The 27669-nt window shown below is 35.7% G+C and overlaps 1 protein-coding gene across 4 annotated transcripts in view; it reads left to right on the top strand.

Annotated features, from left to right (window-relative positions):
* LOC139939141 (neurexin-1-like) overlaps positions 1 to 27669 on the top strand; it is a 102115-nt gene that overhangs the window by 20447 nt on the left and 53999 nt on the right. For all 4 annotated transcript variants that reach the window (XM_071934923.1, XM_071934915.1, XM_071934907.1 and 1 more), the window contains exon 2: positions 13156 to 14596. In XM_071934923.1, the coding sequence (XP_071791024.1) occupies positions 13864 to 14596 (733 nt within the window). In that variant the 5' untranslated portion in view covers positions 13156 to 13863. The remainder of the gene's footprint in view (positions 1 to 13155; positions 14597 to 27669) is intronic.

Below are 27669 nucleotides of genomic sequence, written 5' to 3'. Positions count from 1 at the left end.
AGCTGTAGCGACCAATTGGGATGGCCTTCATGACATGCTTTCTGGGGCTTACAGCTGCGGCTCTGGCTTACTTCATATTATAAGCAACACCCTTAGCAACACCCATAGCTGTAGCCACCAATTGGGATGGCCTTCATGACATGCTTTCTGGGGCTTACAGCTGCGGCTCTGGCTTCATATTATAAGCAACACCCTTAGCAACACCCGTAGCTGTAGCTACCAATTGGGATGGCCTTACATGACATGCTTTCTGGGCTTACAGCTGCGGCTACGGCTTACAGTATCATATTATTAGCAACACCCTTAGCAACACCCATAGCTGTAGCTACCAATTGGGATAGCCTTACATGACATGCTTTCTGATGGGGCTACAGCTGTGGCTCTGGCTTACAGTATCGTCATGACACCCTTAGCAACACCCGTAGCTGTAGCTACCAATTGGGATGGCCTTACATGACATGCTTTCTGGGGCTTACAGCTGCAACTCTGGCTTACAGTATCGTCATGACACCCTTAGCAACACCCGAAGCTGTAGCTACCAATTGGGATGGTCTTACATGACATGCTTTCTGGGGCTACATCTGTGGCTCTGGCTTACAGTATTGTCATGACACCCTTAGCAACCTCCGTAGCTGTAGCCACCAATTGGGATGGCCTTACATGCTTTCTGGAAGTGACATTAGATCCAGTGATTTAGTTGCAAAGAAATGCAGGATTCTACCTTGTCTAACAATTTAAATTCGATCAGGAGGTTTTTTTTCTTTTCTGAAATCCAAATAGGCCTCTGCCTCGATTCATTTCATTAGATATGGTATAAAAACGTGGATTTTATTAGCGCCGAAAACAATGACACCACAAAGTTCATGAAATAAGAAACAAATAAATTACTGCTATCTTCAGCCATTTTAAACCTTTAACTTTAAAGTATGAAATGAGTTGATGATTATTTCAACTGAAACCCTTTTCTTGTAGCAGCCCTTTTATATATTTATTCTGATAATAAGCTTTAAAAAATCATTATGAATGCATGACTGATTTTATTACATGCAGCATAGATTACAGCAATCCTTGGATAGACAATGTCAACTCTGGTACGTGGTTGGGAAAGAAAGTAGGAATAAGTCTTGACAGGTTCTCTTTAATACAAAGCAATCTGTTGTAAGATGTAAAATATATTAAAGAAGTATCCTCAGGAAAGATCAATCCTAACCATAGACCAATTGGATTTCATGTTCCAAGTAAGGAATTCTCCATCTTGTTCAGTATGATGTGCAAGTCTCATTGCATATTCAAATATTGATTCTCATTTCCCACTTAAATTACTTTAACATGTCAAGGAAACAAAATTGCTGTAGACGTTCACAGTCTATTTGCTAACATATTGCCTTCAAAGAAAGGTGTATCTGACACTTGGGGTTTCTGCCCTCTTTTTGGGGGGAGGGGGTGGGGACATCTCACTCGGCATGTATTAATTTCTGTAGCTATAAAGACTGACTGTTTTGAGTAGACAAACATTTGTTGTATTTGCGTCGTTGCTGGATATTAGTGCAAAGCGTGTCTTACGACCTTTCTACACTTTGTGTATGCCTATTTTGTTTACATTTATATCATACTAATAAAGTGACATGTAATTTCGTGGCTATATAATGTAGTTAAAGTAACTAGAAGCAATAAAACCATCTACAAAGGGAGTAGCAATACACCAGATGGTGGACTGTACGCAATACACCAGATGGTGGACTGTACTTTCACGGAAGAAGAAGCATGCAACATTTTGTTTTAAAAGTACATTCTCGTACAGAATAAAATGTGCCATGATTCAACGTTGAATATGTGTTTGTAGCCTTGATTCTTCCGTGCATTTTGATATCAAGCCTTGTGAGCTGCAGGCTGATCACTCATGCTAAATTGTAACCCTCTCTCCTTGTATCACGCAGTAATATTGGGTGAATATTCTGCGAATATGTATATTTGAAATTTGCGGTGAATTCGCCCAAAATTTGCGAATTGATAGTGAATATTTTCACGTTTGCCCTCGTCATCCCTCGACCTGTCCGTACCAATATGTTACAAATTTTTATGAATGCTTAACAACGCTAGCCAATGATTGCCAATGCCTTACAATAGCTTACGAACGTTGCCAACGCTTACGCACACTTTACCAACGTTACTTATGGCTACCAATGCTTACGAAAATCTACGGCGAATGACTGTCTTCGCAACATTCACTGAAATTAAAAAGCGCTTCCCAATGCTGTTTCACACTGTTGCGAATAATATTAGAGTGAATGTGCTTACGAATGAAAATATGTGACAATCCCTCATACTTCGCAACATTCGCCGTGTCTTTGTAAGCGTTCGTAACAAATTCGGAGCGGTTACCCGTCATGCCCCATCTCCTTACAAAGTTCGGTCAATATTCACCATCCAATATTCACCATCCAATCACAATTGTCTGGCGAATTCACCGCGAATGTAAACATTTTTATTCGCAAGAATTTATTCATAATAGCAAGAATATTCGCCACATTTTGATCGAGTGATCTTCGAAAAGAGGTGGAGAATGACTAGTGAATGTTACGAAATTGTTACCAACATTTACGAAACACGGCGAATGTTGCGAAGTTTGAGCGATTGTCAAATAATTCCATTCGCAAGCCCATTCGCTAGCATATTTTCCCTAGTGTGAGAGTAGCATAAGGGAATACAAGATAGATAAGGAAAACATCGAACCAATCAACTCACTGCAATGAACTAGGTCGTTGTGACTAGTACAATTCCCAGCTTGCATGATATCAATACCTCACTTGAATTCCCTCCTCAAAGCCAGTGACTATAACATCACCAATAAACCTAGGTTATGTATGCAGTCAGAACATATGTAATTTGGCTTACCGTGGGAAAAGCACATCATTGGGGAATCCAATGCTATGTTGTTTTTATTGAGTTGGACAGGTTGCTGTAGTCACCATCCATGGACTACAAGTCAATTTCCATGCTGATTGGCTACCAGGAATATAGCAATTTGGGTTTTGTAATAAAGCTGATTTATTGACAAACTATGTCTTATATGGTAACTATTCTGATTGTCAAAACTATGTCACACTTGCTAGTTTTACTCCCAAGCTGGCATGTTGTGTTTATGTGTAATAATATTACACAATTCTTTAGTTATTGGCATTTCTTCTAACTTAAATCTGATAGGACTATTTGAGCCTTTGCAAAACATTGCAAAAAAAGCAAAAAAGTCTAAACATGTTTTTATAAAATATAAAAAATCCTCAAAAAGGTAGCATGGTTTTTGTTTTGGGTTTTGTCATCTCTAGTATAATCAGTTCGTTTAAAGTTAGCATCTAGGCTTAAAAGTGAAATAAAATCACACACGACAACAGCATTGTTTACATGGACATACAAGCACGATTAGACCAAATGACACTAATTATTGTTGCTGGCAGTCAAAATGCACTGTTTGCACTAATCAAAAACATGTTTGTTAAGCTTCTTTTCTCCTCTGAGACTCAATTTTGTTGTATTATATCACCAGAGTTAGGCCTATTGTTTACAGTATGATTATCCCAAATAGATTTGTGAACAAAGACTTAGGGGTGAAGTATTTACACAGCTAAGCTGAAGTTTCTTAGACAATTGAAATAGGGCCTAAATTGTTCCGGTTTGTTTGCATTGATTTGAGGCAGACCTCTACAGAAAATGAAGACATTGAAAGTTTATTAATTTAGCTAGTTAGTGTTTGCTTACTGTCGGTTATAAAAGGGGCTTTTTGTCAGCAAGGTTTTAATAAGAAGGTACCATACATAGCAACATCTACGTATATCTAAAACAAACATCTAAATAAACTTGTTGATCAAATGTACTTTGTTTTCATAGAAATTGCTCATATTTGAAAATTCTGTAAACAGAGTTTGTATTGATGGTAATACCATTTTGTTTTGTTTCTTTTTTTTATTCTGAGGAAAATTTAAATAAAAACTCTTTTAAAAAGGCTTATCTAGAACTTTATTCTTGTAGTTTGTGCAATCTTGGTAAAATTTTGAAAAATTAATGGTTAGAACTCATCAATCTCAAAGCTCAATGATTGCAACGTTTATATCCACTAACAGTCTTCCAGAGAAATGTGTTTATCAGAAAGAACGGCAAAGTCAAGACAACTTTTCAACATCCCCAAATATCTGTATTACTTATTTTAAAATATTGACCATACAAAACATTAAGTACTGCTTTTGATTGTGTTTACTAAAACCTGGCCACCAAATATGATAACATCATCATATAATGTTCAGATATAGAGTGTTAATTGAAAACTACAGGATAAAAATTAACTCTTTCTCATTAATTCTAAAGTACCTTACTGAGACTACATTCATAATGTCATTTGCTTTTATAAGACTTGAATGTGCATCATTTTTATTTTTGTATTTTATTTTGGATTCAGATGACTCTTGCCTTCATCTGAACTTTTGAAAATGAATTTCTTCATAAAATACGAATGAAAATGTATGAGGGTACTAGTGTACTTTAAGGACTTGGTCACACATCTACTGACCAAATAATAATCTCTGTGTTGTAAAAGTTCAGTAAATTTCATGACAGAACCACTCACTGGAATACACTGAATCAATAGCCTTGGAGTAGCCAAGAAGTGTAATCAAGTCATTATTACTTGTGTGTCGTATGGGTTGCCATGGAAACAGGCGAACAGTGACTTTTACCAGGGTTTGTTTTAGGACAAATATTTATCAGATAAAACCCAACGGATGTAGAGTGATGATTTCAATGTAAGGGACTGCCAGCTTGGAAATTAGTTCATAAAATACATAATAAACATAAAAGATAATGAAAACCATTAATTTGGAAAAGACAACCTTCAGAAACTGTGTCTAATTTATTTATTTATGTATTAAGCAATTTTGACGGGAATAAAATACTTGCTGTTTAGCAAACCTTTTAATTGATTGGTGAAAGTGCACTCACAGTTCAAAATTACAATTATTTGCTGCTATTTGTGAAGTTTATTGATTTTTATCTTCTAAATCCATAAAGCAATGAACACTGCCTCATTCATGCATTTAATTTAACAAAGGACAAGTCTATTATCAGGAGTGTGCTTAAAAAGCATTCCAGTGTTGATATAGGCTTACATGATTTAAACAAATAACAATTGTACTTATAGGGGACTGCTTTTTGTCTCTTCATAGTGTTTGCTTTTTAATTAAGTTTAATTTTGTGTGTATTCCAGATGGAAATGTGAGCTGTGAGTTAAATAAAGTTGATTTCACTTAAGACAATAATAGAATAGAATTAGAAAGTCCTTAGCAACACACTTACCAACAGTCATAGTCGTAGCTGTATCTGCCAATTTAAATACTGTAATATAACCAATGATATTAGAGGCAGGTATATGCAAAGTAGTCTGGTTCCTGTTTATTTGCTTGATTGCTTGAGAATACTGTGACATGTTATCTAGTGTACACAAGGAACATGACCTGGAAGTCACTCAATACATGGATGATAACCCCCTCTTGGTACCCCCTCTTGGTGGAATTTCCAATTTGGCAAAGATATTATCAGGTTTAAGTTTTTTGTCACAGATGTGTAAGTCTTTTGCAGAAATTATAGCCTTCGAAAAAAATACTTTGCTAAGCTATGGGTTGAAATGTGAAGCAATTTACAAATGCTGATGCTGGATGAAATATTCAACTGTAAGCTGTAAGGGATCTCCTACTATAAATTTCCCCAAGTACAATGTTTGACACATTAAACTTCATGAGTATATTTTTCTACATTAAGGTGAACATAATGTACATTGCTTGTACCACATAAGAGTCTGTTGTATGTTTCAGTTTGCTTTACTGGACCAAATTTCCAAAGACTCGTTTTCCAATGGTAAGGACGTTATTTGCTGAATATCTATATAAGGGTGGGTATTTCAGAATCAATCAACAAGATTGGATGCATGTGTGCATTCATAATTGAATTGTTGTGTCATGCATAAGAACCATAAGCAGTTGTTATTATGCATTTTGCCTTGCATAAGGTTAGCATAGATAATGAAATGAAATTCTGTTGAGGAAATCTACATATTATTATGCAGTAAATGTCGGCTCCTTACCTACCCCACCATTAAAAAACAAAAGGTAGATGATTAAATAGATAATTAAAAATCTATCGCTGCTTTCTTACTAATGGACTCAGGAAGTTCATTTGTTTTGGAGCCATTATTTATTACTTTTAGGTAAAAATGAGCTGGAAGTAAAGCCTTACTCTCAAAGTAAGCTGAAGCTAATTGAGCTGTAAAATAACATGAAAGGAAATGTGTGGACAGTGAGTTCAGACAATAGGATGAACCATGAAAATTAAGATATTTAAATATAGCAGTACACCAGTGATTGGAGTGGGGAACCATCTAAAATCTATTGTTTGTACATGTAGTATACCACTGACTGTTTAGATCCTGCAGTCAACTATTTAGATGGTGATAATAAACTTGACTCCATGAGTTGACGGTATGTCATGACTGAGCGGTTAGGTGCATTAGACTCAAGCTCTGATGTTTCTGATCAACGGAGTGTGGGTTCGAGTCCCGATCGTGGCACCTGTGTCCATGAACAACTTACTTTATCAGTATCGCTTTGTCCTTTTGATGGTATTAAGCCGTAGGTCTCAAGCACTAGGATTGGTAGTAGGCCTACCTGTGGGAGAACTGAACTTGTCTTGGAAGAGTGGAGGTTAACTCATGTGTTTCCAGTTGTCATAGAAAGCAATCGTTCTTCTCCAGGCTTGAGAGCTGCAGTGATTAAGTTCATTTACAAGGTATCCTTGGTTTCAAGAAATTTATAATGATAACATCCTTGAAAGAAACAAAAAGAGATAAAGCATGAGACAGTTTTTCTTGGTTGAAACTGATTGTATTTTGTAGTTTTTGCAATGTTGGGTTTTTTGGAATAGAAGTGTTTTCAATGTTTTACGTTAGGCATCATCATTTCATTATTCATAGGCCCTAATCGAAATGGTCTTAAAATCTAATGTTTTTTTTTTCTTCTTTTGTTTATGTTTTTAAGAAAGAACAGCTTTAAAGGCAGTGGACACTACTGATAATTACTCAAAATAATTATGAACCAAAAACCTTTCTTGGTAAAGAGTAAAGGGGAGCTATTGATAGTATAAAACATTGTGAGAAAAGGCTCCCTCTGAAGTAATGTAGTTATTGAGAAAGAAGTTGATTTTTCGAGACCTCAGATTTAGAATTTGAGGTCTCGAAATCAAGCATATGAAAGCACACAACTTCGTGTGACAGAGGTGTTTTTTCTTTCATTGCTATCTCGCAACTTCGACACTGATTGAGCTAAAAATTTCACAGGTTTGTCATTTTATGCATATGTTGAGATACCCCAAGTCTTGCAAGTGAGAAGACTGGTCTTTGACAATTACCAATAGTGTCCACAGTATAATAATAATAACTGTATTTATAACGCGCCTTTTGCCAAAGGATACAAAGTGTTTGGTATTTTTACCACAAGGTGATATGGACGAAGGTTGAGACATAAGACCTAATCCTTAGCACCATGTAATAATAATAAGAAGAAGAAGAAGAAATGCTTATATAGCGCAATTCAGTACTGCAAGTACTCGCAATGCGCTTTACAAAACAAATAAACACATTTATACAAGAGAAAGCAACAAATAAACCAAACAATACAATATTACAAAAAAGATTGAGTGAACAAGTGAGTTTTGAGATGGGATTTGAAGAGGTCGGGGTTTATCTGGGAACGTAGGGTAGAAGGAAGAGAGTTCCCAAAGGGTGGGTGCGCTGAAAGCAAAGGTTCTTTTACTGTACGTTTTTGTTCTGTATGGGGGAACTTGTAATGGCTTACAAGGTGCTGTGGCGCAATATGCTGGGGCGTACCACTGTTGTTTAACTGTTATCTCGTCACAAATTACTACTGTGACCGGTTTAATTGAAAGATGTTAATGTGGAAACATTCTCTAGATCTCTTGCCTCTGGGCTTTATTCATATAATCTGTCGGAGAAATAACATGAAGTTGTCAGATGTGTTTCTCCCGACATCAAAGTATAGAATCAATAAAATTAATGAGAAACAATAACATTGCAATAAAATAAACGTTAAAGTCACCTGGAAGTGGTATTTTTTCAAAATAAAGCTTTTGTCACTAATATATGTGTTTTGATGAGTGGAATGTGAATAAACAGTTAACTAAGGTTTTAAAAAATCAGTTCTTATGTTATTTACAAATTTAAGAGTAGACCCCGACCCGAGAGGGCGCTGTTCTTGACGTCAATCGAGGCAGACTTTGCCTGTAATGTGTAGAGTAAACACAATTGCAAAGTACATGTACGGACCAAGTCGTGAGTTTGTATGTTTACAAAAAAATAAAAATGTTTTTTTTCCAGCAATGCCGACCAGGTGTATTGCTGCTGAATGCAGAAAAACACTTTTTGAAATGTACCAACTCACGACTTGGACGTACATGTACTTTGCACGTGTGTTTACTATACGCATTGCAGGCAAAGTCTGCCTCGATTGACGTCACAAAAGGGGTAGGCGGAGTCAGCCCCCCAAACAACTTTATATATTTTTTAAACATATAAATCGTGAAAAACAATTACTAAAAAAATTGTTTTATTGTTCGTAAGCATATACTCTTATGTTTGAAAGAAACAAAATTATATTTCCAGGTGACTTTAATATATACAATGCTTATGTCTACGAGTTATCAAGGAATAAGGCAACTAATAAATCCACAAACAGGGCGGGTTTCTCTCAGCCCCGGAATTAAACAATTAGAAATCGACACATTGCTAGAAAATGCACGTTAATGTCTAAGCGATTACTAACTAAGGCCACCAAATAACGATTGTAGTTGGATGGCCACATTAAAGAAACAAATAATACAAAACAGTATTTCCTCTGGCAGGTTCCCGCCAAAACCTTTATGGCGTCCGCCATCTTGGAAACGCCCAAATATTCAATTAAATATACCTTGCAAACTGTGCAAAATATATCCAAAGAAATATTACTCAAGAGCTCAACTATCTCTTTCTAATAACTCAAACTCATGTATAATAAATAAAGAAAGGTTAATTAAACTAAGTTCTGAAAAAGGGCGGAACTCCTGATTGCCGAATCTCAATTCGGAATCTTGCAAAAACAACATTAAAAAGTGGCTATAAATCTAAGCAAAATGTATAAAACAAGTATAAATGCAAGGAATTGTATGAAGGTTAATGCAATTTATGATAAAGGGGAAATGTGAAATAAATAAAGAGAAAAGATCATTACCTGTCGGAGAAATAACATGAAATTGTCAGATGTGTTTCTCCCGACATCAAAGTATAGAATGATCCGAATTGATAAATTTGAAAATAAAGCCACCGCTGGGGGCGCTTGATCGGGGTTTGAAGTGTGAATAAATGAATATATTAAGTCAACAAAGAAGCATAAAAAAATACGTTTACACACGTTTTCTGCCCGTCACACTACTAATTGTATTTTGTTGAAGAACACTTCCCTAAAGTTGCCAGGACAATATGAATTGAACAAACATTTATAGAAGCACTTGAGAAATGTCTCAATAATGATTTGAGAGATTTTTTTTTCTTTTCATCTCAATTTATTACAGCTGACTTGTGCTAATGGACAGACAGTAAAAGATACTGTAAAAACGACCTCGCCATGATGTCAAACAAAATGCAGACAGAATACAAATGACACAAATTAAACTGCATTATCCATAGTGTCAGTCTCTAACACCTTAAAAACACCATCGCACTAAACTGTAATATCACTACAGTGTCCTCGACGCCATGTCTCCAAAAAGCATTTCTAATTATCATAATTGGCTATGTAATCAATGGGATGATGTGAAGAACAAAAGGGACAACTTAAGCAAATCACAGCAATTAGAAGGGAAGCTGTAGTAGCAGAATGGAGATACCATAATGTACCATTAGTTTGTCAACACACAGTATGGCCTAATTAGAATCACTCCATCATGATGATACAATGTAGATGGATTTATTGGTTGGGTTACATCAATAGGTATAAATAGGAAGAAGCAGGCCAGAAACATTACAGGTACATTACAATAAGTATACATAAAAAGAAGCAAGCCAGAAACATTAAAGGTATACAATAAGTATTCATAAGAAGAAGCAAGCCAGAAACATTACAGGTATACATAGGTATAGGAAGGAGCAAGCCAGAAATATTACAGTAGGTATAAATAGGAAGAAGCAAGCCAGAAACATTAAAGGTATACAATAAGTATTCATAAGAAGAAGCAAGCCAGAAACATTACAGGTATACATAGGTATAGGAAGGAGCAAGCCAGAAATATTACAGTAGGTATAAATAGGAAGAAGCAAGCCAGAAACATTAAAGGTATACAATAAGTATACATAAGATATAGAAGAGTTTGCGGTAACACCATGTAATAACAATCTCTAAATGAGTTAGGGTGGTTCTGAAAAGAACCGTTGGGTTAACTCGACATAAGTAAGTATACATAAGTAAGTATACATAAGAAGAAGGAAGCCAGAACGTAGGAATACCGCATTTTGTTTTATTGACAGTGTTATTGTGTGAGTAGCTTGAAAGGATTTTTAAAAAACGGAGCCCCCCGATCGAAAAAAAGAACAGGTAAATAATAATTTTGAATAAAAAAAGGTTGGAAAAAAAAATGATTAAAGCCATTGGACCCTTTCGGTACAGAAAAAACAAAAAAGTTCACAGATTTACAAATAATTTTACAGGGTTTACAGAAGGTAATGGTGAAAGACTTCTCTTGAAATATTAGTCCATGAAATGCTTTACTTTTTCAAAAAAAACTGTAAAACAATATAAATTCTTGTTGGCGAGAATTACGGATTTATTTTAAACACATGTCATGACACGGCGAAATGTGCGGAAACAAGAGTGGGTTTTCCCGGTTTTTTTTCCCGACTCCGATGACCGATTGAGCCTAATATTTCACAGGTTTGTTGTTTATATATAAGTTGTGATACAGGAAGTGTGGGACTTGGACAATACTGTTTACCGATAGTGTATAATGGCTTTTAAAAAAATTCCCTCAAAGCATAATTTTGTCTAAAAAATATTGTTTAATTCTGTGAATGAAGTGTTATTTTTGAGATTGTTGAGGTATTATTTGGTTACGTTCCAAGTTACGCAGCTACTCAGCTACGCTTACGTTCCTTCAAGTTATGCTATAATATTAAAAGTTATGTTTTCAAGCCCGAGTCAAGCTATGCTTACGTTTCATATGCAGCTACGTTTACGTTCCAAGATATCCAGCTACGCTTACCTGCCAAGATATGACGTTCCAAGCTACGCTTACTTTTTAAGTTTTGCTTACGTACCTTCTCAAGTTACGCTATAATTACAAAAGGTATGCTTTCAATCCAAAAGATAAGGTTATGTTCTAAGCTACACTGCTTCTCAGCTATGCTTACATTACAAGATACTCTTATGTTTCTTCAAGTTACGCTATAATAGCAAAAGGTACACCTTTAATCCTGAGTCAAGTTACGCTTACATTCCATACGCAGCTACGTTTACGTTCCAAGATACCCAGCTGCGCTTACGTTCCAAGATATGCTTACCTTCCAAAAGATATGGTTACGTTTCAAGTTACGCAGCTACTCAGCTACGCTTATACAATCCATATACATTAGTTAGGTTCGTTACGTTCCCCCCCCCCCCCCCCCCACCCCGAGAGATTAACAAATGTTTTACTGTGAATAACAGGGCCCATTGATCAGTTTCATATGTTTAGCAGAAAATACTGCTTACAAATTTCTTTACTATTCAAAAATTTTGTCGGGCACCAGCCACAAGTTCACAACATTTCAAATTAAAATTTGGCTGGTATCAGTTTCTGCTATGCAATACTATTTTGTGCTAAGCAAATTTCTGTGCCTCTATAGGCCTACAGGCATCATGAAATGGGGTCCTGGCACGACGGTACTCCTAGAACTATTTCGGTTTCGCCCGGCTATCGTCTCCCGTTACAGGTGTACAATAGGCATAAATAGGAAGAAGCAAGCCAGAAATATTAAAGGTGTACAATAGGTATACATAGGAAGAAGCAAGCCAGAAATATTACTCTTAAATTATATTTTGGTCTTCCAGTCTATTTTTATTCCATTGACACGTAGAGCAAGTAGTCACTACATTTAAAGCTGATTAACTCAGGTATATACCGTAGCATCAAAGTGACTTCTTTAACACATTAAGCTAGTTTTCTTACAGTGACTGGTCACTATTGCCCTTCATCATCAAGGGATTATATCTTACAGCGACTGGTCACTATTGCCCTCCATTATCGAGGGAGTATATCGTACAGTGACTGTTCACTATTGCCCTTCATCATCAAGGGACTATATCTTACAGTGACTGGTCACTATTGCCCTTCATCATCAAGGGATTATATCTTACAGCGACTGGTCACTATTACCCTCCATCATCAAGGGACTATATCTTACAGTGACTGGTCACTATTGCCCTCAATCATCAAGGGATTATATCTTACAGTGATTGGTCACTATTGCCCTCCATCATCAAGGGATTATATTTTGCCTCGAGGGGATGACCATGACATACCGCAAAGATGTTTCAAATTCTCTACTTGTCCTCTAAAAGAAATATAAAATCCATCTCAACTTGAATGATATTTGCAAGCCTTTCTTAGATTTATTTTACATTTTCCCGTGAATTGACTCCTGTTAGTTCTACAGAAAGACAAGTTGATTAATTATACTCATCTATAATGACTGCATGAGGAGGATGACATAAAGGTCATCTTGCTAAATTTTTTTACACTGATGTAATTATCTAAGATCAACTGCACTTTTAATAGTCTAATATGTCATCTGGGGATATTAAGCCTGAGCCATGGTAATGAGACAGTTTTTACTGCTATTTTTTGATGACTATACATTTTGTTTGTCATGTTGATCCCCCTCCATGATGAGTTTTCCATTATATATTTTGCTCTTCTTTTAACTAATGGGGGTTAATTTAGGAATTGGATCCACACAGAAGGTCTACAAGTCCATCCTTTTAAATTTCTGTAACCGATTTGATTCTTTTCTTGTTGCCTCCCCTTCCTCTTTAGACAGATCACCTGCCTCAGCTCTGACCTGATGATACATGTAGATGATTAGATTGGAAGCGTGCCTCCATTACCTCGGCAATAGTCAGCCCCTACGTGCACACTAAACACAACACTTCAAATCAAGGTTTGGGTTGGATGCCTCAGAATCCTAATCATCAGTAGAAGGAGAGAGCTTGTAGTCTACAAGACAGTGATGCTGCATAGTGTCATCAGTGGATATTTATCCTAGTAGAGAGTCTCACTAGGGTTGTTTCAATCAACAAGACAAGATAGCTTGAGAATCCTCCTGCTGTAGTGAGTTTTCTCATTGGCTGGATACACCTTAAGTGAGGTTTATACTGTGGTGCGTGTGCCGGGAGGAACCCAACTGTTTCTTATTATTCAACTGCTGGGCTTTTATCACTCTTTGATAAAACTCCCTTTCGGAAACTCAGAGTGTGACTGCGAACCATCTCTGTCATTATGCAGTCATGACTTGACTGGTCATCGAGAAAAGAGCTGTGACCTAATTTGTGCATACATATCTCAACATGCCCGCTGTTGTACAAACATAATTATAGCCAAGGGGGGTGAGTTGTCAAGCTGGGTTGATGGGCCATCCTAGTCAAGTGAATGCAAAGACTGCAAACCCACTTGTCGAGTCTGGAACATTTGTTTCTTCTACTCCTACTGACATTTCATTGAGAGAGTAAGACAAGGGATATAAAAATGGCCAGCTTCATGAGCAAGAGCAAACTACTGCTTACATGCTTATGTTTTATTGTACAACTAACTCTTACAACAGCTCTGTATTATGAGGGTACTAGAGACACATATACACAATATGAAAGATGGAATACATCAGTAAATGGAACCCTGAGGTTCCAGTTTAAGTCAAGACAATCCAATGTCTTATTAGCTTATGCTGATGACAAGAAACAAGTGGACTTTATGGAAATTGCGATGGATGATGGCCGACTTCAACTTCAGATGCGCATCAACAATAAAGGCAGGACAATCACCGTTGGTGAGAACCTCGATGATGGGGATTGGCACACAGTAGAAGTCATACGAAATAACCCACGAAAATTTACATTCAAAGTGGATGGCGATGAACGGTCAGGAACAATGGATGGAGAGATCATTGAACTACCCACACAGACAGACTTCTTCTTTGGTGGCATCCCAATGCAGTTACGTCAGTCACATTTATCCCATCCAGAGGTCCAGTCTAGAACCCATCTCAAGGGTCATCTGCGTAATATTGCCTACCTGGTGCAAGCTCGTCCTAACAGATGGAGGCGACCTGAGCAACTAGCCTCCAATAATGTCAGAGAAGACTTTTCTGATCTATGCAGTTCAAATGATCCTTGTTTGAACAGTGGTCTGTGTGTAAGTGAAGATAGGACCTCAAGATGTGAGTGTGATGGTACAGGCTTCATTGGGGATATCTGTGAGGAAGGTGAGTGTTAATGGATATAATGTGTACTGCAGAAATGCATTGCATATCGCTGTTTGCCCTCTTAGTCAACAAATACATTTGCAATAATCAAATAACATACCAACAAAATCTGAAAATAATATAAAAAAATGCAGAAAAGAAACAATAAAGTAAAACAATATGACTCTGGGGACATTTTGTTTAAGACAAGAATGGCTAGAGGGCAGACAGCTTGTTTGAATTGGTTGTTTAGTACATGTGATTATTACAGCTCAATGTTTTTTAATTTCAAGCCAAAGATAATGTGCATGGTTATAATGCATGCAGGATCAATGGATGTTAAGTCAATATGCCTTGTGATGCAGTGAACAGTAGCCTGATGCATGACTGTATAGTCTTCATTTGATTTTAGAATGGACTAAATTGCTTCAAATAATTTTTGTTTTCAATTTTAGTTCATTTTGTGTGCATTTTTAAACACAGAAACCCATGATTCATATCAATAGTAATCTCATGACTAGATATTATTAAGCAAGGGAGAGCAAGTGAGAACAATGACAAGTAGAGTGAAGGGATATATGCAATAAATGGAATATTTGTGTGTAGTTATACTCTTTGGTAACTTCACATAATGACAAGTAGAGTGAAGGGATGTATGCAATAAATGGAATATTTGTGTGCAGTTTATACTCTTTGGTAACTTCACATAATGACAAGTAGAGTGGAGGGATGTATGCAATAAATGGAATATTTGTGTGTAGTTTATACTCTTTGGTAACTTCACATAATGACAAGTAGAGTGGAGGGATGTATGCAATAAATGGAATATTTGTGTGTAGTTTATACTCTTTGGTAACTTCACATAATGACAAGTAGAGTGGAGGGATGTATGCAATAAATGGAATATTTGTGTGCAGTTTATACTCTTTGGTAACTTCACATAATGACAAGTAGAGTGGAGGGATGTATGCAATAAATGGAATATTTGTGTGTAGTTTATACTCTTTGGTAACTTCACATAATGACAAGTAGAGTGGAGGGATGTATGCAATAAATGGAATATTTGTGTGTAGTTTATACTCTTTGGTAACTTCACATAATGACAAGTAGAGTGGAGGGATGTATGCAATAAATGGAATATTTGTGTGCAGTTTATACTCTTTGGTAACTTCACATAATGACAAGTAGAGTGGAGGGATGTATGCAATAAATGGAATATTTGTGTGCAGTTTATACTCTTTGGTAACTTCACATAATGACAAGTAGAGTGGAGGGATGTATGCAATAAATGGAATATTTGTGTGCAGTTTATACTCTTTGGTAACTTCACATAATGACAAGTAGAGTGGAGGGATGTATGCAATAAATGGAATATTTGTGTGTAGTTTATACTCTTTGGTAACTTCACATAATGACAAGTAGAGTGGAGGGATGTATGCAATAAATGGAATATTTGTGTGCAGTTTATACTCTTTGGTAACTTCACATAATGACAAGTAGAGTGGAGGGATGTATGCAATAAATGGAATATTTGTGTGCAGTTTATACTCTTTGGTAACTTCACATAATGACAAGTAGAGTGGAGGGATGTATGCAATAAATGGAATATTTGTGTGCAGTTTATACTCTTTGGTAACTTCACATAATGACAAGTAGAGTGGAGGGATGTATGCAATAAATGGAATATTTGTGTGTAGTTTATACTCTTTGGTAACTTCACATAATGACAAGTAGAGTGGAGGGATGTATGCAATAAATGGAATATTTGTGTGTAGTTTATACTCTTTGGTAACTTCACATACATAATGTAATTTCGCGTGGGATGGTAGACATAATCTACACACTGTGCAAAGGAGCTGCCATACTGGAAAAATGTTTTATTAACTATACCTGGGAATGCAGGTCATGGTGTGACCTTTGACATGAGCTGTATGCAAATTAGACAGTACTTAATATTTATGAGCTGGGTGTAACCAAGTGGGCCAAAGCAAATATATCACACATAAAAAGAGAGTTGATCATCTAAATCAAAGTAAAACCCTTTTTTCTTCTTGTTTTCAGCTAATGAGGTTACCCTTAGATGGATTAATATTACATCATAAGCTTTTGTTGCGTATTTCAAAAGCATGTATTTTAAAATCCACTGAAATGAAGGGTCACAATGATAATGATATGATAGTGACTTATTGTATGTAGAATGCTCATATCACTCAGTAATGCTGAAGGCGCTTCAAAATTCAGTATTTTCATTGCAAGGTATTGTGGAGCTACATTTCTAAAGTTTTAGACCAACAAAAAAACTGAGTTAAAACCATGCACTCCCTGAACCATAAACACTAAGATTGAAATAGTTTTACACTCAATTCTTCCATTTGGTTAAGTTACTTCTCCTTCTCCAGTGCCCAATTACTAGGTGTATATTTGAGGTCATCATCATCTGTGTGTCTCTTCTATCAATGCAGTTTCATGTCACATGAGCTAACACCCCACACTAATTATGTTATGATATATGATATCGGCCCAATTAACTCAGTGATTGGAAAAACCTATCAGGGGAGACAAGCTAAGACAGCTTCTCCAACCTACTTACCACCCTTTTAGATTGTCTAATTCCTGAACCGTGCTCTACACCATCTGTGAGAAGATACTAGGTTTTGGCTATGGCCAAAAAGAAATGCAATGTTGCAAACTGCTTACCAATCTAAATGACCTATGGAAGAAATGCCAACATTTCAGAGAAACACTCTGCTAGGTCCATTACCTTTGTTTGTAACTGTTATTAGCTTGATATATTTGCACCCTGCAGTTATGATATTGTATCGCTTGTGGTACCTGCCCTAGAAGGGTTGTAGTTTTGGCATCCTGATTAGATTTAATGAAGCGTGGGACAAGGTCCTTGTTTATGGTGAAAGAGAATACATACCAGTGAAAAAAAACTACCAGACAACAAATATTTAGTTTCAAATCTCAATTAAAAGTCTTAAAATTAATGTGCACTGCAGTCTGATAATTTTCTTTATTTTATACAAGGCCTTATTTAGTGATCTCAGTTAAAAGTAACAAAATAGAATTTGTCACTCTATTAAAAGAAACTTTTCACTAGTATCTATCTTTGTAAAAAACTTAATCAGTCAATGCTAATTAAACAAATAAATAACTCACTCATCTGCAACAAGCTCAATAATTACACTATGATAAATCATTTACAGTGGCAAGCCAAAATCTTCAACCATGAAGAACAAACAGAGTCACCTTGTGCTGGTTTTATGCTGGTATTATAAAAATATAAGTACAGTGAACTTAATGGTATTTTAAAGTAGGAAAAATAAAGGGTTTTAATAGGTAAATTTAACATAAATCTTGACATTAATCTACCAGAGGAAGATTTTAAATCATTGAATGCTGTTTGGCTTGAACCACAGTCTGTGAAGGGTTTTCAGTCTGTGAATCAATCTCCAAGACTCTCAGGTAGGCTAGATTGAATGCTGTTTGGCTTGAACCACAGTCTGTGAAGGGTTTTCAGTCTGTGAATCAGTCTCCAAGACTCTCAGGTAGGCTAGATTGAATGCTGTTTGGCTTGAACCACAGTCTGTGAAGGGTTTTCAGTCTGTGAATCAGTCTCCAAGACTCTCAGGTAGGCTAGATTGAATGCTGTTTGGCTTGAACCACAGTCTGTGAAGGGTTTTCAGTCTGTGAATCAGTCTCCAAGACTCTCAGGTAGGCTAGATTATAAATCATTGAACCACAGTCTGTGAAGTCTGTCATGTAGGCTACCTTCATTACTCAAAGTTAGGTTTTGGTGCTTTTCCCTAGACTTCATTTCCAGAAATGTTAAAAAAATAAATCAAAGGTTTACATTTATAGTTACAAAGAATGAAGTGTAATTTTGTTGCAACTGAAGCCACCTAGAACCTCCCATGGGTCCTTGTTCCAGCAGAGTCTTGTTCTTTATAATCACACAGGCACAAATCAAGACAAAAATCAATCCAGTCTGCGGTGACTGGACTCCATTATGCCAATTTGTGCCCATTCATCAGAATGCAGCATTTAGCAACAGTTTGACATTGAGAAAACATCCAGATGTTGCTTCCTTAATAAAACAAATCACTCAGTTATGTCCAACTTGTATTTAGGTGATTCTAAGGGGATTCCTTGTATGTTAAATGCACTCATCAATATTTAATGGCTCTATAATTGAGGTCAACTGGGCCCCAATACATCTTTGTAGGTCAAATGTTTAGTGGGATGTCTCTCTAATTGCAAAAGATTAAGAAGCACGCTTTGAAGAGCCATATGAGGGACAACACTTTTTCGAGTGGTCCACTCTTTTAGATTGAAGTTAGCATCTTTTTGAGTGATTTTTCACTCTGTCCTGGAGTGAAATCCCTTTAAATGAGTGAAATTACCACCACTCTTTTTAAAGAGCCATATGACGGACAACTCAAAATGTAAAGAGTGGTGTTTTGGAATAACCCTGGTATGACCATGCTCACAGTTCCTGACATAATAAACCTGGCTCTTTTTCAATTTACCATCAGCACCCAAAATGATGAACAATTTACAGATTGTGTGTTTTGGGTTTTTAGAATTCTTTGAGGATAAAACTGTTCCAAAAACTGATGACGTACTTTCCATTTGAAGCTACCAAAGCTCATGCAGATATTTATTCATTACTAGTAAGTCATTTTAAAAAGTGCTACATTTTAGTTTATCCCTTTGTAAATACCTGACTAACCACATGGCTATACCCACTACTGAAGTGAGTCAAGAAAAGTAGCCATTCACTGTTTACAAGCATCTAAAACCCTATTGAAAACTTGTTATTAGTGTGGAAGCCTCATTAAACATTTAACTCCCAGGTTCACTAGTTATGCAAGCAGTTATAACAATGAATAATTCACTTCTTTTATTACAATTTACTTTCACAGTGTTTCATGCTAAAATCAATATTCAAAATGCAAACAGGTTGTAGTGAGTGAGTGTAAAATGTCAATACAATGAACAATTTCCCTTTTTTAGCAAAAGTCTACACAAAATGTCACAGTTACTGCTAATTACTCATCATTTGCTACTCAATAATAATTAGCATTCAGAATGCCCAAAAGGATTCAGTCAAAATACTTTGTGGTGCTTAAATGCTTAAAGTCACCTAGAAGTGGTATTTTGTCAAAATAAAGCTTTTGTCACTAAAATATGTGCTTTGATGAGTGGAATATGAATAAACAATTATCTAAGGGTTAAAAAAATTAGTTTCCATGTTATTTACGAAATTGAAAATAACGTCAAAATTGACGTCAATCGAGGCGTGATGAATCACATGCAGTGCCAACACAAGATAGTGACGCTTGGCGCAAGCTAAACTAATGCCCTCAAAGTTTAAACAATATTTGAATTTTTTCACGCAGGCAAATGCTTCTTCGATACGTCCCCACTAGCTGGAAAAATTGTTGGGATGGCGTCATGTTTTAGAAAAGAATTTTTAACTTCATGTCAAAATGGGTTGTGTATTCCGGATTCTCGAAGCATGATGGCTCGAAGTGTTTACTGCACAGCGCTGGAAAAGACTTGCAAACTGACCCCATCTTTAGTTGTTTTGCTGCATCCAGCAGCAAAACACCTGGTCGACATTGCCTGGAAAATGCAAGAAAAAAACTTTTTTTCAAAATGTACTAACTCACGACTAGGACTTGAATGTACTTGCACGTACATGTGTTTGATGTTCGATCGAGGCATAGTCTGCCTCGATTGACGTCACAAAAGGGGTAGGCAGAGTCACCCCCCCCCCCACACAACTTTATTTATTTGTTTAAACATATAAATCGTTAAAAATAATTACTACAAAAACTTTTATTGTTCAGAAACATATACTCTAATGTTTGAAGAAAAACAATTATATTTCCAGGTGACTTTAAAGAAACTAATCCAATCTGAAAGTATACAACACATCTAAATGCACAACTAAATGAGCAAAAATAAATAAAAACTGTGAACATGAAACTGGTTTCTGCAAGTCATTGGCCAGAAGATTAATTTGCTTGTTTCATATCATCACCACAATATGCTACTCATAACTATTTTTAGTTTATGACAGAAATTCTTCAAATACATTCCAGGGGCAGATAGAAAGTCTGTAAAATACATTAAGGGGTCAAATATAACATTACAAGTTGGAGAGTTTTTTGTTGTTTCCATGAAGATGGGAGTAAGCCAAACGTTCTTCAGTAGATTTCTGTTTTCAGTTAATAAATCAAAATGTTATCAAACATCAATATTAATAAACATATTTTCCAAATAAACTGATGTAATTGATACAAAAAGGGTTGACAGGCCATGGGCATTGTAAAGTCATTAGGGGGTCTTTCAGAATGAGTTAAAACTCTTCTATTCCTATTTACAAATACCCTTTAAAAAAGAAAAATTAATTGAACATGTCTAAAATTGAACTTGCAGTTGCATTGAATACTGTAACATTTTCATTGTGTGCCAGCATGCTATTAGCGAACATCGTAAGCCAACTATCTATGTCTATATTAGCCATTTCATACCAAATAAACATGGTCATGTGACAAACTTTCAACCAATATGATTGCCTAAACTGCCTGGGGTATATGAATGTATAATGTAGCACTAGATCCTCAACATGCATTTCAAATTTGTAAATGTAAAAAGGATTCCCATTCAATAATTTGATATAAATGTTCTTTTGAATTGCAACTTTGCGTTTGATAGAATTAATTAATCTTAAAAATGAAGGATACAGCACTCTGAATAAGCAATCCCACAAAACAGAATGATGTAATTGTTATTTCCAAGATGTGTAGTATATATTTCATTATAGCTCAATAGTCACAATTATTGCTGAGCTCACAGCTATTCATGGGTCGATTCACTTCACAGTGCCAAAACTCAGAACACACTTGAAAGTCAATTGTATGTATAATTTAACACAACAGTGTTTCACACATATAAGATTGAATCAAGAACATAGCTTTGCCTGGTCAGAAATACTGCAAATTCTTTGCAGATAGTATGCAGTTTACAATTAGTTTGAAGTTACTGTGAGTAATTCCTCCATGTAGGAGGCCAATTTACTCTAGCTCATACTTTTGTAACATTAACCAACAGGCCTAGATACATACTGGATATTCTGTCCTTCAACAACTACAGGTACTTGTGTTCTGAATCAGGTTCCATCCACTCAGATGAAAAAGTTGCCTGTTAAATGATTTAGTGGTATATTATAAGCTTCAATTTAAAGTAGCAGTTGCTAGCAATCATTATGAAATAGCCTACTGAAATACAAGTTTTATGGATACAGATTTAGTGTCCACAATGTTTTCTTGTGGCTGGCAGTATTTCAGATGGATCTACTTCTGTAGATGATTTATACTCGGCCAGTGCGTTACACAGCTACATAGACCTTATCACAAATACTCTGTACGTGCACAATAGACGTTGAATGAGGTGCATGCTGGTCTAGCTAGCTATCATTAGCTAGACCTGCATGCACCTCATTCGACAGTTTGCGCTTGCGCAATGGTATTTGCGACAAGGTCTATTAACATCCACTCAAAAAAACACCAGTCAGACTGAAAATGTTTCCCATTTCCCCTTACTAATAATCAAACCCTATAAAAGTTTACTTTTATACTAAACGAAATCCATTCAGATATTTCCCCCAAAATGTTTATATTTTCCACTGAACAACACTATGCCATCCAACACAGCAAAAACTATCCCACCAACCCAAATGATTGAATTTAAAACTGTGTCCTTCTGAGATATAAGAAGTGAGAATGCCCTGTGCAATAACTGTGTAAGAGACTAGTGGAATGCGCAACAACCATAATGTGATTTACCATACTGGTGTTAAATCAATAATCATGGGATATTTCTAGAGAATTGACTCATATAGTTTGCAGTGGATTCCATTTAGGAACAAGGACACTACTTAAAATGTTTACAGCACCCATCATGTTTCTGTATAAATATCTGCAAGAAATTCACTAACTTGCGGTTACCCCATAATTTTCATTTACAAGAGTGGATTAATTTTGTGTGACTGTTTTAAATAATTGAAAGATTTATTTTTTATAGAGTTGATATTCTGTATAACAGAGTATGGTGAATTCTGATTTCATTGCTCATTAAAGTTTGCTCATTGCTCATTCAAGTTTCTTTTCTTGAAATACAAAAGAAATTCTAAATAGGTTTTTTTATGCCCCAAAAAATACATAATTATTAAAAAATATTAGGGCTAACAAGTATTTAGTCGCTCAAACGAACTAAATAAAAATAAAAATTAATCTTTCAATTAAGTTTATTTATTTTCAAATAAGTTTTGAATCTGCAGGATTTACAAGCCCTACATGTGGGGTTTCAGGTTCAAATCCTACCCTAATCAATTTGTTTTTGTCATGCTTGCCCTGAAACTCAGTGTTTCTTATGGTTTATTACTTTATTTTTAAACATCTGACTGCCTTTTAGCACTGAACAAACAAAACACACTCTGTATTTGAAAGCATTTTCTAGGTTTTATTGTTCATCTCTGTTTGACACTGTTTTAGAATTGTTCTTGTTCTGATTGAATTATCTCCCCTCCCATAATCAATACAGTTGTTAGTTTATTTTATCACAGTTCTCTCATTTCAATCCAAAACACACGTGCTCTGCCCATGGCCATTTTAGACCCAGAGGAAACAGCTTGTATAAATAGATGTAGTGCCACCCCCTTGCCAAGTATCCATTTCCAATTTGAGGGCATGGATGCTCAGCGGGGCTGTTTACGAATCCCTTTGCTTGCCGCTGCCCTCTTTGTGTAGTTTATACACAGGCAAGGATCAATATTGAATATGAATTGCTGAGCAGGCATCTTCTACCTTATGAAAGAAACCCTATCGTTTGAGATAATGTACAACTTGGTGTGTTATTTCATTGCTAAAGAAGCAATATGCAGAGTTTTTAATTTAAAAAAATCAACTTGGTAAGCAACTCATTTTAATAGGTTAGGTGCTTTAAAGCCATTATACACTTTCGGCACAGAAAAAAAAAGGTCCCAGATTTACAAATAACTTACAGGGTTTACAGAAGGTAATGGTGAAAGACTTCTCTTGAAATATTATTCCATGAAATGCTTTACTTTTCGAGAAAACATTAAACAATTATAAATTCTCGTTGTCGAGAATTACAGAATTTATTTTAAACACATGTCATAACACGGCGAAACATGCGGAAACAAGGGTGGGTTTTCCCTTTTATTTTCTCCTGACTCCGATGACTGATTGAGCCTAAATTTTCACAGTTTTTTTTTTTTTTATATCAGTTGTGATACACGAAGTGTGGGCCTTTGGACAATACTGTTAACCAAAAGTGTACAATGGCTTTAATATATTGAATCATTATGATACTAGTTTGAAGAGCTGCTTTAATTAAAAACAGAAACAGTGCTTAACGAAATTCATATTTAGCAAGATATACAGGGAGACATTTTGTCAAAGGTGCATGTCATGTTTTCTTACTACAGTAAACCGGTTTCTATATAGCAAGCTATTATATTTGATCAGATAGTTTAGGTTGTGTCTTGAAGGTAGTTGTCCAAGTTAACCGCTGGATGGAACTAATAATATTATAGTGGGTGAAATTCCTGTATCATGATTTAGCTATAGCTCTCATATTGTTTTATAGTCACTACATTGTGTGTCACTTGATATGAGTGAATTATTCCAATATATAATAAACACCCACACATTACATGCTCTAAAAATTTAACAAAATAACCAAACCATATGCAAAGCTTTTCAGGGATTCAATCCAACTATGAGTTGTTGACGACTGTAGACAGCCATGAATCTATTTATGATTGATGTGCAATTTGCTAAGGATCCACTCCATTAGGCAGGTCTCAGTGTGGCATTCCAATCTACTCATACAGCTTGATTCACAGGAACCAAGACAACCTGACATCTCTCTTGAATATTTCAAAAGGAAAAAGGAATCGTGAAATTAAAAATACATTAAATATATTGCAATTTGGTTTCAACAAAAAGGTACACATGTGAACTACAGGCAGGAAATGGTTTTCAAGATGTCAGATGAATTTAAGTTCTTTATTCAGTAGTGCCAATTTGCTCTGACCTCTGTTAGAACCATAGAGTGTTTTTCAATAAATATTTTCCTGATGCATTTACAGTCTCTGTTTCCTGAAACGTATCTTGCTCTAATGGATTGATCATCTGCTATGCTGAGGATGTGTCTCTAAAGGTCTAAGCATTGGAAACAGTTGTTGGAACTTCATCATTTGCCCTTGTGTTGATTGAAAACTTGAGTCACGTATATATCAAATTATTGGAGAGCACCCATAGCCGTAGTAGAACATTGAGCTTCTTCCAATAACCAGACTGTGTCAATTAATGCCCTTGCTTTGATATGTCACATTCTCTACACTTCTAATGTAAGCAAACTCTTAATATTGGTGATAATAATAAATCATTTTAATGTTTACTCTTCAAATATTGGCCAATCTACGTGTGTAGCTTATAGTAACAGTATAACTGTCAACAACTTTCACCCAGCAATCTTGCTCCCCCTCCAAATGAAAAATAAATAAATAAATAAATAAATAAATAAATAAATTATTATTAAAGCCAACTCAATATGTACTGTTGTGATTTTTTGTGTCCTCTGAGAATAATAATTAGTTTATTATTTAATAAATAAAAGAAACAAAAATATAACACATAATCAAACATAAATTAGGTTAAAAGAAAATGTTTAACATAATGATTGTAAATGCTACAAAATGTGCCTGACGCTTAGGAACTATATATGTTTTTAACCTTCTATAGATTGCCTCCATTTGTTGTACTGTCCCTTTAATCAATAAATGCAAAGAATTTCTGAACCCTTCAAGATTGTATTTTGAAGGTTACTTCAGTCCTAAAATAACATTAATCTTAACAAAATTAAAGAAATTATTGGTTAGCACTGAGCATTGCCTCGCTTAATCAAATGATATTTGCACGTGAACTTTTCAACTTGAGTCGCCAGTAGCAGGTTTGTGTTGAAACAGATGGGGCAACTAAATTTATCCTTGTGGAAACATTTGTTTAACAATTAATGCGATATTGTTTCATGCTCAATTCAAAAAAAATTTACTAGTAAAAGTTTTTTTTTCTTCTAAAAACGTAATTAAGTATATCCAGTGTAAAACAAAACAAAATTTTCATAATTTTGATAAAATTTGTCCACTTTTGTTTTTAATTTTGTTATTGGAACCACTGGCAAAATATTTGTGCTAATGATTTTATGAACATCGAAATGACAAGTGTGTTGGAAACATTGATAAATCAATATGATCAATTTGTGTCATTGTTTATCATTAGATATTTCCCAACATATAATGTTCGTGGGATGAGTAGCTGGTGATAATGGATGAAGGTGCCATAAGTTAAATTGAGTTTGTGAAGGTGTGAGAGGAATGTAAGCATGATGTAATAACAAACAAGTAATGATGCAGAACTCAGTTTGGTTTTTGGCAGAGGCATATATAGCAAGCATTTGTCTAATTTTATTTTTTAAACATCTAGCTTCGCTACAAACAATATGTGTGGGTTTTTTTTCTTCAAACATCTTGTTTAGCTTCGCATTATTTTAAACATCATGTCTAGCTCTGCTTTGTGCAATGTTTGATGATGCCTGATTAGCTAACTCAAACAGCTGAACTTAAATGTAATTGAAAATTGCATGCTGCTCTACTAACCCAGCAACACTAACAGCAAAGCTACACAAAACTGGGAAAACTTACCCAAAATGTGGCATGACAATGATAAACAATATGCCTGTTTGGCCCCAAGCTAAAAAGGAATGTTTATCATGTTTGTATTATGAAATGTGTTGTTTTTGTATGTGGTCTGTTGGTGGGGGTGGGGGACAAGCAAATAAGATGAGAGTACAAAAAAGGGAAAGAGAGTTAGATAGAAATCTACTTCTCTCCTTGAAGTACCTCTAGCATCTCCTGTTCGGAGGCCCCATAGTGGAGGCCCCCATGGCCAACATACTCTGACTAGTCTCATTACTAATCACTCGTATCAGACTTTACTGCCAGCACACACAACGCGCACAGAAAGACAAATTGACATAGCTTTATCTCAAGAGACAGGAGAGAGAAGCTGAACAGGGCCTTTTCTTTTTTGAGGATGGTAGGAGGTTGTGAGATGAAATTAAAGATCAGGATTTAAGATTTGTTCAAGAAGTCATGATGGTTGATCAGGGTGATAAGACAAGGGTCTTGAAGTCAAAACACTATGGTTGATCTTGCTATTTAATTTATTTGAACTGGGAATCGTATTTAGAATCACAAATAATCTGTGTTGAAAAACAAGTTGTCTTTTGTTTCCTTGCACTATATGAACCCTATTTTCCTTGTGGGATGTCACTATCGGTTGTTCAAACACTTAGCCAAATTTCTGTGAATTATTAAAACCTGTATACTTTTCTAAAAATTGCATTTGAGTGTGTAAAACTACTGTTTTTGTTTGACATGAAACTCTAATTCACTGTATCAAAAGATACAATTATAACAGGTATGTTTAGCAAAAGAAAGGCATATTTCCATAAAGGATATTTGTGCTTATTGAATGAAACAGTTTATCATTGTCAGAATTACTCAAATCTAGCCTTGAATTGTCAAGAAGAAGAAAACATTGAGGTTCATTACTTGATAAGAAGCAGACCTGTTACAATTCACCCTGCTCTGACTCCATACTGATCAGTCAGTGTAGAATTTTAAAGTATGCAAAGTCTAGAGACCAGACGTTTTGAAAGAGAGAAATGGCTCCAATATCTCCAGCTGCTTGTGTTCACCTGTACCCTTGCCATACATCCTGAAAGTGCAGAGAAAATCCCGGCTTAACCATCCAATCGATGAGTGCAGGTGGCCATTCTCTATGAAGGAAATACACATACAGAGTGACAAGGCTCCAGTTAAGTGTGCCAAAAATGGTCATTTGTTTCCAAGTAATAGGGGGCGGCTTAGCTGGTAACCATGTCCATAATGAATGCAGCTTAGCTGGTAACCATGTCCATAATTATAATGA

The sequence above is a fragment of the Asterias amurensis genome, chromosome 1 (assembly GCF_032118995.1).
Source record: "Asterias amurensis chromosome 1, ASM3211899v1".
In the NCBI taxonomy this organism is placed as follows: Eukaryota; Metazoa; Echinodermata; class Asteroidea; order Forcipulatida; family Asteriidae; genus Asterias; species Asterias amurensis.
Note: the sequence above shows the minus strand (reverse complement) of the source record. Positions and strands in the feature narration are given on the sequence as shown.